The 12,181-nt window shown below is 37.9% G+C and overlaps 1 protein-coding gene across 3 annotated transcripts in view; it reads right to left on the bottom strand.

The window, feature by feature from the left end:
- Nucleotides 1–12,181, bottom strand: part of PIK3C2A (phosphatidylinositol-4-phosphate 3-kinase catalytic subunit type 2 alpha) — a 151,496-nt gene that overhangs the window by 109,634 nt on the left and 29,681 nt on the right. For 2 of the 3 annotated variants that reach the window (XM_069091099.1, XM_069091100.1), the window contains exon 2: nucleotides 7,099–8,264. The exons of the other annotated variant lie outside the window; for it this stretch is intronic. In XM_069091099.1, the coding sequence (XP_068947200.1) occupies nucleotides 7,099–8,169 (1,071 nt within the window). In that variant the 5' untranslated portion in view covers nucleotides 8,170–8,264. The remainder of the gene's footprint in view (nucleotides 1–7,098; nucleotides 8,265–12,181) is intronic. 3 annotated transcript variants of the gene reach the window in all.

The raw sequence follows: 12,181 nt of genomic DNA, 5'->3' as shown, positions 1-12,181 counted from the left end.
TTAAAAAGCAAATTAGAGAAAAAAAAATGGATAAAGAAATGAGAGTAATGCAAGAGAATCATGAAAAATAATCATGAAAATCATGAATTAATAGCATGGGGAAGGATATACAAAAATTTTACTAAGGAAAATAACTCCCTAAAGAATAGAACTGGCCAAATGGAGAAGGAAGTACAGAAGCTCACTGAACAGGAAAATAATTCCTTAAAATAATGACTCTATGAGACATCAACATACAATAAACTCAAAAAAGTAAAAAGAAAAAATGCGAAATTTCTAATTGGGAAAACAAGTGACCCAGGAGTCATCATCCAGGTGTCATTTAATTACACACAGAACCTGAAAGCCATGATCAACAAAACAAAACAAAAAAGAGGCCTAGACAACATCTTTTAAGAAATTTTCAAAGAAAACTGTCCTGATATATTAGAACCAGAGGGAAAAACAGAAATTGAAAGAATCTACCAATCACTATCTGAAAGAGATCCCAAAATGAAAACTCCAAGGAACATCACAGCCAAATTCCAGAACTCACAGTACTGCAAGCAGCCAAAAAGAAACAATTCAAATATTGTAGAGCTACAGTCAATATTATAAAGGATTTGGCAGCTTCCACATTAAATAACCAGAAGGCAAAGGATTTAGGATTATAACCAAGAATCACATACCCACCAAAATTGACATAATCTTTCAGGGGAAAAGAACAGATATTTAATGACAGACAGAACCTTCAAGCCAAATAAAAAATTGGCCTCTAAATACAAGAATCAAGGGAAACATAAAAAGGTAAAAAACAAACAAGAGAAAGCATAAGGAATTCAATAAAGTGTAACTATTTTATACTTCTATATGGCAAGATAATATTTGTAACTCTTTTTTTTTTTTTTAGCTTTTTGGAAGGCAACTGGGGGTAAGTGACTTGCCCAAGGTCACATGGCTAGTTTTTGTGTTAAGTGTCTGAGGCCGGTTTTGAACTCAGGTCCTCCTGACTCCAGGGCTGTTGCTCTATTCAATGCGCCACCTAGCTACCCCATATTTGTAACTCTTTAAAAAATTTTATTACTCTCAGAGCATTTAGGAGTATATATAGACAGAGGGCATGGATGTAAGGTGACTCTGATGGGATGATATCCCCCAAAAAAAAAAAAAAACCCAAAAAATTGAGAAAGAAAATTGTACTGGAAGGAGGGGGAAGATTGAATGGGGGTAAATTATCTCACATAAAAGAGCTATTATACTGGTGGGGAAGATGGAGGGGTGGCAAGCAAAGTTTAATTTTTACTTTCCATCAAAATTGGCTCAGAGTATGGAATAACATACACATTCAGCTGGAAATAGAAATCTATCTCATCCCTTAAGAAAGTAAAAAGGGATAGAGATAATAGAAGGGGGAGTAGAGACTAATAAAAGGGAGGGTATACTGGGGAAGGCAGTGATCAGAAGTAAAATACTTGTGAGGAGGGAAAGGATGTGGGAAAGAGAGAGGAGGGGGTCAAAGAAGGAGAAAACAGCATGGAGGGAAATATACAGTTAGTTATCATAACTATAAATGTGAATGGGATGAACTCACCCATAAACTATCCATAAAATGGAAGTGGATAGCAGAAGAGACTAAAAACCAGAATCCTAAAATATGTTGTTTACAAGAAATACATCTGAAGCTGATAGATGCACAGAGTAAAGGTAAGGGGCTAGAGTAGACACTACTATGCTTCAGATATAGCAAAGAAGTAGGGGTAGCAATCATGATCTCAGACACAGCAAAAGAAAAAATAGATCTAATTAAAAGAGACAGGGAAGGAAACTTTTGCTGAAAGGTACTTTTCAAGAAATTCTCAAGGAAAACTGCCCAGATATTTGAGCCTTCTTTCGGTCAGGCCTTCCCACAAAAACAAGTTCCCCTAGGCAAGTTCCTCCCTCTGCCCACTTCAGCAGGAATTCTGATCTTAATCTAAGACCAGAAAGCCTTCCATTCAGTCTGGAAAGAATTCAGCCCAAGCCAACTTGGAGTCAGAGTTGTAAAAGTTTATTGTACTCTTTACAGCAGGCAAGGGTCCTTAGGGGTCCTGCAAGTTTATTGTTAGGCTGTACTTTGGGCAAGAGTCCTTTAGGGGACGTTCTACCTTTAGGGGTAGAATGAAGGTTTTTATAGAATAATCCAGAGTAGAACCCTAGCCAATTATGCTAACTAGGTGATTAAGGGTGGGATTAGGGAGGAGTTTAAGGTGGGGCCAGTGTTTAAAGGGACGTGCACTTTTAATGTAACTGTACAGGCGTATTTCCCATAATTCACAGGGGGTAAAGCCCAAGGGGGGACGGGGGGGGACTACCTGGAGGTGTGGTTTTAAGCTGGAAATCTGTCACTAAGTCAGCTAGCAGTCAAGAGCTGACTGAGAAGTGCCCAGTCTGCCACCTATCAGTGTCATGTTTGACAAGATTGATGTCTGGGAACCAAGGCTAACAGAGACTCAGTATGTGGATAATAGGCTAAGGAGTTAACCCAGACATAGGGTCCTGAAGGATTCCTGGAGGCAGCAGGACACTATACAAGGGGGAGATAATAGTTGCCTAAGCTGGAATGTTTATAGATACTTTAGTGAAGGATTCACGGGTTCACTGTTCCAGACTGAGATAAACTATTCATGAGCTGTTGCTGGGCAGAGTTCATGCTCTGAAGCTAGGCAGAGTGCAGGCAGAGGGCAGGGGCAGAGTTGATGCTATGAGGCTGGGGGGGTGGGGGGTATGATTTTACAAACTGGTTTTACAGACTGATGTTACAAATATAGGTCCCAAGCACCCCATCAACATGACCAGGAAAAGGAAACAAAGCAGACAGAAGATTCCAACATTACACTCCTATTTTGTGGACAAAAAGGATCAAAGCATGGAACAGGAGGAAGACAGTGAAGTCAGAATTCCTGCACCAAAACCTTCAAAGGAAAATATGAGCTGGTTACAGGCCATAGAGGACCTTAAGAAGCAGGTAAGAGAAGTGGAGGAAAAACTGGGAAGAGAAATGAGAGTCAACAGCCTGACTGAAGAAAATAACACCTTAAAAAACAGACTAACTCAAATGCCAAAAGAGGCTCAAAAAGGCAATGAGGAGAAGAATGCCTTAAAAAGCCAAATTTGCCAGATGGAAAAGGAATCTCAAAAGCTCAATGAGGAGAATCATTGCTTCAGAATTAGATTGAAGCAAATGGAAGCTAATGACTTTATGAGAAATCAAGATGCTGTAAAGCAGATCCAAACAAATGAAAGAATAGAAGGCAATGTGAAATATCTCATGGAAAAAACCACTGACCTGGAAAATAGATCCAGGAGAGATCATTTAAAAATTACTGGACTACCTGAAAGCTATGATCAAAGTAAGAACCTAGAAATCATACTCCAGGAAGTTCTCAAAGAAAACTGCCCTGATGTTTTAGAACCAGAGGGCAAAATACAGGTTGAAAGAATCCACTGATCACCTCCTGAAAAAGATCCCCAAAAGAAAACTTCTAGGAATATTATAGCCAGGTTCCAGAATTCCCAGATTAAGGAGAAAATATTACAAGCAGCCAGGAAGAAACAATTTCAATATTGTGGAAACACAATCAGGATAACACAGGATCTGGCAGCTTCTATACTGAGGGATCTAAGGGCTTGGAATATGATATTCCAGAGGTCAAAGGAGCTGGGATTAAAACCAAGAATCACCTACTCAGCAAAACTGAGTATCATGTTTCAGGGGGAAATATGGTCATTCAGTGGAATAGAGGACTTTCAGGCATTCTTGATGAAAAAACCAGAGTTGAATAGAAAATTTCACATTCAGACACAAGAAGCAAGAGAAGCATGAGAAAGTAAACAGGGAAAAGAAATCATAAGCCATTGATCAAAGTTGGACTATTAACATTCCTACGTGGAAAAACAATAATTGTAACTGATGAAACTTTTGTCAGTATGAAAATAGTTGAAGGGAATAGAAATAAATAAATATATATGTCTATATATGAGGGTATATGGGCATATGAATACATATGTGAATGTGTGTATATATGTTGACAGGTATACATAGATAGAGGGCACAGGACCAATTTAACAGGAAGGGATGATAATTAAAAGGTGAAATTAAGAAGTGAGAGAGGAATATAATGAGAGGAGATGGGGAGAGTCAGAATGGGGTAAACTATCTCATATAGAAGAGGCAAGGGAAAATGGTTACAATGGAGGGGAAGAACAGGAAGGCAAAAGGGAAAGGGTCAACCTTATTCTCATTGAATTTGGGTCGGGGAGGGAATGAAATACACAGTAAATAGGGTATCTCACCCTACAGGAGAGTAGGGGGAAAGGGGATGAGAGGGGGGATGATGGAAATGAGGGCAGGCTGGGGGGGAGGGAAGTTGGAAGCATCCACTTTTGAAAAGGGATGGGATCAAAGTAGAGAATAGAACAAGTGGGAGGTGGGATAGGAGGGAGGGAAATATGGTCAGTCTTTTACAATATATCTACTATGTTATTGTTTTGCATTAGCTACACATGTACAACCTATACTGAACTGCTTATCTTCCCAGTAAGGGTGGGTGACAAGGGAGGAAGGGAATGAATCTGGAATTCAAAGTTTTAAAATCAAAGTGTGTGTGTATATATATACATATACATACATACACACACATACACACATATACACATATACACTATTATGTACTATACCATATATACTATACTATATGTAATAGTGTATATATATATATATATGTACACATATACGATTATTAATACTATTTTACATGTAATTGGGAAATAAGATATACAGGCACTGGGGCATAGAGATCCATCATACCCTACTGGAAAAGTCGAAGGGGGTATGTGAGAAAATATCGGAGAGAGCAGATTGGAGGAGGGGATATCCTGTGGGACTGCTATTTTGGGGCAGTGGAAAAACGGGGAGAAAAATTGTAACTCAAAATCTAGCGGAAATGAATGATGCAAATCAGAAGTTAATAAAGCATTTGAAAAATGGCAAAAAAACAAATGAATGAACGAATTAATGAATAAATAAATAAGGAACAGGGGTTGCCGCAAGGCAAACAAGTCTTCCCCTGCCCTCCCCTCCCAATATAAATAGCAAGGGATCAGAGATACCTCTAGCCTACAAAGCTTCATCAGGAGGCAGGAAAATAAGGTCTCCCAAAAAGCCCCAAGATGGGCTTGGAAGCCATGGGTAGAGTAATATAACCAGAGCAGGTACTGTAGTGTTCAGACCAGAATAGCCCAGATACAAAGACTGTAAGGATCCTAACTTTAATTCTCTTGTCTTAGGACAAGATGATCCAGTGCTTTTAACCTCAAAGATCCAGGGGGTCCTAAAACTGGGAGAAGGAAGGCACATCAATAACCCACGGGGAGATCAATTAAGGGCCACTCCACCACCCAAAAGCAGAGCAGCCAGTGGAAATTGTTCCTACCACAAAATCCCAACTCAACTGAAGCTGGAGAGACAATAAATAAAACACCGATCAATATAAAAAAAGATCTAAGATCTATAGATCTAAGGATTTCCCCTACAAAGGAGAGATTTACTATAATAACTGGAAGCAATGATTCAGAAAGGAAAAAAGAATTCATTTCCCACAAGCACTACATAAATACCTAGAAGAAAGGAAGGAGCAAATTTCTAAAAAAAGAGAGAAAAAGCTCTGGAAGAACTGGAAGGAAAATAAACAGCTTAGAACATAAAGTGGTAGACTTCACCCAAGTAACAGACTCCCTGAAAAATAGAATAAGCCAAACAAATAATTGCCTCCATGAGACAGCAAGAAATATTAGAACAGAAAGCCAAATGACTAAAAGAAAAAAGAAAAGAAAATTTGAGATAGCTAAAATCAAAACAACTGAGCAGGTAAACAGGTCAAGAAGAGATAATTTAAGAGTCACTGCATTCTCTGAACACTGGAATGGTGGGATAAAGCAGTCTATGCAATATATTTCAAGAAATAATAAATGAAAACTACCAGGTCTATCAGAATCAGAGGGTAAATATCATCTCCACTGATCATCTCCAGAAAGAAACTCCAAAAGGGAAAATTCCAGAAATGTCAAAGAAAATATCAAAGAAAGAAGAGAGCATCAAGGAGAAGCATCTGGCAAACAGCCAGAAAGAAATCAATTCAGAGGAAACATAGAATCACATAAAAATCTGGCAGCTTCTAAAATAGATGAAAGTGGTCTTGGAATACATATTCCAAAAGGCAAAAGAGATAAGCTTACAATGAAGAATAACTTACCATGAAAAGCTAAGTATAATCCTACAAAGAAAAAAAAATGGACTTCTAATGGAAGATTTTCAAGTCTTTCTAATGAAAAAAAAAAGCAGACCTAAGTAGAAACTCTCAACTATAAATATGAGTCTAATACTCTCATAAGATATTATATTACATATAAATATATAAAAATAACAGTCTCATATATAGAGTCTAACAGGCTATAAATATAAGAATCAACAGAACTAAAAATATGTCCAAAAAAGCAAATGTATGTGAGCAATTAAAAGTTGACTGATAGTATAGCTACATAACATTCTAATATAAGCAGAAGAAACACGTGTCTCCTTAGAACCTTAATATCATCAAAAGATATTGAGGGAGTTAAATAAAACAGAAAACCTGGGGTGGATTTGTTCTGTTCTGAGGGTTTGAAATGGGGAAAGGAGGAAGAAACTTGCTATTCCCCATAACTGGGGTATGTGAGAAGAAAAACACAAAAATAGCCACTTAGTGACATCACTGCCTAATTGGTTATAATTAGTTTAGAAGGAATTTAAGAAATTAGAGACACAAATTTATATATTAACTGCAGAAAACATTATTATTAACATTTAAGAGCAAATCAGCTTTTTCTTTTAAAATTTTTTTAATTGTTCAAAATCCTGAAAGTCAAAGAAGGTTTTCTGGCCTGCATTTTTCATTACTGTTAGCAAAAACACAAAATGTAAAACAAATTCTCAATCATTCGATAAAAGTACATAATTCTATTACTTTTAGGCCATGAAATTCATTTAAAAATTAACTCAGCTTTAAAATACTCTATTTTGAAGTTAGTTTGAAAGTACTATACCTGAGATACTTGGCCTTGAACTTTTGTAAGCTGAGTTGATCTAATATTTAAAGAATGACTCCTTGTTACTGCTGACCCCAAAAGAGATTTTCCATTCACTTTTTTTTCAGGATGACAACCTGATGGTGGTCTCTTTTCAAGAAGCACAGCATCCCAAGGATCCTCTGCTGTTAAAACTGGAGCATTTTTCTCGTCTACATGGTCCAATACCTCCACATTATCTACTTTAGGTTTACTTAAAGGATCTAAGTCTAGCCAGTCAAATTTACTGATATCATCAGACTTTGGGGACGCTTGTAGATTACTGACAGTAGTTTTTGTATTGCTTATCTCTAAATCAGTCCTTGCTTTACCATTTTTTAAAAATTCTGAAGTGCTAGCTATTTTGTCAAACAGTTTTGCCATTTCAGGACTGACTGCCGGACGATAGATGGGTAAACTTCCTTGTGGATGAAAAGCGGCAGTAGGTGTCAAAGGGTATGAAATGTACTGGGATTGTCTTGGAAGACTTAAATAAATAGGTTCTGTAGATGGAAATGGAGACATGCTTGGATTGAAGCCATTTTGGAATGCACCAGCCTGTTTACAATAAGCTGAGGGATAAATAGAAGGTAAAGTGCAAGTGGAAGGCCCAGGTAATCCAGGTGGCCACTGTCCTCTCTGAATAGTAGGCTGTAGATAAAACTGTGCTGAAAAGGAAGGGCTCAAAACAGGAGTAACTGGCATTGCTGGTGCTTTACTAGACTCAAAGCTGTCATCCAGCAGTAGCTTCTCAAATTCAGCATGAGTAAGCTTTTCAATATCAATGTCCACAGCGCTTCTGGGTGAATCTGATTCAGGAAACACCATCAGATCAAAGTCCTTATGAATTTCTTGTGACTTTTGAGCAGGGTTACTTAACAATTCGAAACCTCTCTGATTTTCAACTACTTGTTTGTCCTTTTGCAGTTTTGCTAGAGCCTCAGCTTCCATCTGTAATGCTTCTTCTCTGTCCACATCTTTAGTTTTTCCTGGCCCCAAAGGTGAGGATGAACACTGCTTAAACCCATTGTTACTGGATATCTGAGCCATGCTGTACAAAGGATGTCCATTTAAAAGGGCAAACTTTTTTTATCTTCTTCTAAACAAGTCTGTCTTGTAGGTCCTGAGGAATAAACCAGATGCACCTGTACAGAAGGGGAAAAATTTCAATTAGGTTCTTAAAATTCATTTAATAATTTTGCAATATATTTAAATATAAAAAGAAAGCATTTCACTTATTGTAGATGTTACCTTACCCCAAGAGTGGAGAACCTATGACCTCTAGGCCACATGTGGCCTTCTAGGTCCTTGGGTTCAGCTGAACGAGTCCAAGTTTTACAGAACAAATCCTTTTGTTAAGGGGATTTGTTTGGTGAAGTTTGGATTCAGCCAAAGGGTCGAATTTGAAGACCTAGAGGGCCACATGTAGTCTCAAGGCCAAAGGCGCCCCACCCCTGCCTTACCCTATTCTAGGACTAAAAGAATGGCAACACATTCATTACTCAGGCAATCTTCCTGGCATTCATCTCCTTTCCCTAGCCATCTGTCCCCAGTGGTTGCCTTCTCCTAATTAGAAACTCCTTAAGGACAGGAATTATCTCACTTTTATATTGTATTCCTTGTGCTCGGCACACTACCAAGAACATATTAAGCATCTAATCAATGTTTTTTACTCTTTCCTTTTTTCCTTCCTTCATTCGGGTTGAGACACAATTAATTAAAAGTATTCATTAGGATTGATTAATATGGAAGCAGTAGCAAAATGGATGGAGCATAATGAGACTAAAGATAGGGAATTCCATAATGCAACAATGTAGGTGAGAAACAGAGCCTGAATTAAGGTGGTGTTAGTGAGAAAAGGAGGGAAGAGATGCTAGAGATACCATGCAGACAGAAATGAAACAATGGGACAATAAAAAAGCATAATCTCCACAAAGAGGGTGACCAGGGAAAAGAGATGATCTTACTATCAGTCTTACTTAACTATGTATCTGATGGTGTGTTAAAATTAGAAAGTCAAGGCAAGAGTGGAGAGGTCCAAAGTTGATACTCGTTTGAAGCAATAGGAAAAAGGTCAGAAAAGCTGACTGGTAATGGTAAACTATCAAATTAGGAAGCAGGCTAAGCCTAGCTCTGGATTATCAGAGACAGGGAAAATATGCAGGGTCAATTCTAACAGGTGGAGGAATATTCCTGATACCACAGAACGGCAGAGACACACCCAGTAGGAAAGAGATCTGGCTAAAATGAGCACACATAATTCTCACTTTTAGACTTTTGGTAAAGAATTCTGAAAGATATAAGTTGAAAAACCTCCTATGTGAACTTTACTGTACAGTACTGTGCTCCATGGTATCCTACTTCCCACCCCACCCCTGCCCCCCCAAAAACCACTCCAACTGAAAGGAGGTACAAAGAGAACCTACTTGGCTTGGGACCAATCATCACTTGAGAGAGAAGACCTTTGCCCCACTCTGCCCACCAACAGGCAAACTGGTTCCTATGAAAGTCTTTTCCACACTTGGATACGACACACCAGCCGCAAGCTCATCTGTGTCCAAGTCTGCCCCACCTCCCTTCTTCCTCTCTATTTTAGCCAAGCCACCAGGTGGCTGGCTCCAACCCAGAATATTCCTCCTCCTGCCCCAGTCTGTCCTTGAACCATGGGCAGGGACCCCTCCTCCCAAAGGTGTAGCCTCTTCCTGTCTTCCTCCTTTCTTCCCTGTGGACAAATTCACATTAAGTTTACTAGGTATGCAGAATGGTCCATCAGAACTGTCTGTATAGGGACTCCCTGGTGTTCAGCTACCACCTTCTCCATAGGGCTCTTCCCTGGCTGCCTCTTCCTATTTTTTTAAATTATTATTTAGTATTTTATTTTTCCCCAATTACATGTAAAAACAATTTTTAACATTCAATTTTAAAATTTGAGTTCTGAATTCTCTCCCATCCTCTGTCCTCACTCCCTCATTGAGAAGGCAAGAAATTCAATATAGGTTATACATGTATGCAAAACATATCAACAATAGTCATGTTGTTAAAGCCAATAGAGACCAAAAAAACCTCCAAGAAAAATAAAGCTTAAAAAAGTATGCTTTAATCTGTATTCAGACACCATCAATTCTTTCTCTGGGAATGGATAGCATTTTTCATATGTCCTTCAGAGTTGTCTTGGATTGCTGTATTGCTGAGAATAGCGAAGTCATTCACAGCTGATCATCTTATAATAATGCTATTACTTTGTACACTGCACATTTCGCTTTGCATCAGCCCATCCAAGTCTTTCCAGGTTTTTCTGAAAGCATCTGAAAACACTTCTTACAATACAACAGTATTCCATCATAATCACATATCACAACTTATTCAGCCATTCTCCAATTGATGGGTATCTTCTCAGTTTCTAACTCTTTGCCACCAGAAAAGAACTGCTATAGATACTTTTGTCCTTTTCCTTTTTATCTCTTTTAAGATACAGACATGCATAGTTTTTTATAGCCCTTTGGGCTATATTGCTCTACAGAATAGTTGAATTGTTCACAACTCCACTCATTTTCCCCATATCTCCTCCAACTTCTGTCATTTACCTTTTCTGTCCTATCAGCCAATCTAATAGGTATGAGTTAGTAACTCAGTTTTGTTTTAATTTGCATTTCTTCATTCAACAGTGAGAGTATTTTTATATGGCTATAAATAGTTTTACTTTACCTGAAAACCAATCATATCTTTCAATCATTTATCAATTGCAGAATTGCTCTTATTTTTATAAATTTGACTCAGTTCTCTACATGTTTGAAAATGGGGCCTTTATCAGAGAAACTTGCAAAATTTTTTCACAATTTCTATCTCTCTCCTTTCACCTTGTCCCTTCTCAAAAGTGTTTTGCTTCTGAATGCCCTCTCTCCCAACTGCCCTCCCTTCTCCCCTTCCCCTACTACTCTTCCTACCCTTCTTGGACTCCTAATGAGACTCCAATAGCAGAGCTGCCTGGGACCTAAGGACTCTCACACACCCTCCTCACTTACTTAGTATATATTTGCATTTACATAGATTTTATGTAGATATTGTTGACTCCACAGGATAATGCAAGGTCCTGGGGTTCAAGGTCTGTTTCAGTTTGTCTTTATATTCCTTGCAACTACTAGTACAGTACTTGGCACATAGTAAGCTCTTAATAAATGTCTATTGATTAACTGATTGATTCGATGCAAGATTTGGTGGAGGATTTTGAAACCACAAATACTCCTTAATCTGAATCAACAGCACAAAACATTTAATTTACAGAACTGACAAAACAGGAAATAAACTGATCTGAAAGTGTCTATAGCTTCAGCCTTAACTGTTTCTAATGAGATAGTGGCCCTAAAGGCAAAATAACACATTATAGGTATTATAAATACTTTGACAAAAGTTCATGGAACCAGAATTCTCCCTTCATTCCCATAGGGGTTTTTAATCTAGGGTCCACGAATTTGTTTTTGTTTTTACATTTTGATAACTATTTCAATATAATTGGCTTCATTTGTAATCCTATGTATTTGATTTTATGCATTTGAAAGCATTATTCTGAGAAGACTTCACCAAACTGCCAAAAGGACCTAGGACACAAAAAAATATTGTCTACACAAATGCAGTACAGTGATAAAATTACCAAAAAAAAGGCTACAAAGGGAATGGCATCACTTGTTATATTACTGCTAAGGGATAGTTATCTACAGCCATTCCTAAGCAAACATTTGAACTCCATCTATCTGGGAATGTTTTCCAGGGAAATACACCCTCCAATTTCACATCAGAAATCAACACAAAACAAGGTGCTTTAAAGCCAACTTTAAAGTTATTTTGAAAAGTGAAGCGACATTTCTTTTTGTGAAAAATGTGCTCAGGACCGCCCTATCTTCTCAAATGATAGAACAGTTGCCACTAAAAGATAGCACCTTACTTTCTTTCAGCATTCTAGAACTTACTCTTGTTCCTCAAAGATCTCAAAACCGGTGTTTACATTTTTGCACTCTAAAAAATAAAACTTTTCCAACTCTGAAAGACTTAAGCTGACTAATGCAAC

Source organism: Petaurus breviceps, unplaced genomic scaffold, assembly GCF_028583685.1.
Source record: "Petaurus breviceps papuanus isolate PSGF00001 unplaced genomic scaffold, PetGlider_PUasm1.0 188, whole genome shotgun sequence".
In the NCBI taxonomy this organism is placed as follows: Eukaryota; Metazoa; Chordata; class Mammalia; order Diprotodontia; family Petauridae; genus Petaurus; species Petaurus breviceps.
The sequence above is the reverse complement of the archived record's forward strand: the minus strand, read 5'-3'. Positions and strand labels throughout refer to the sequence as shown.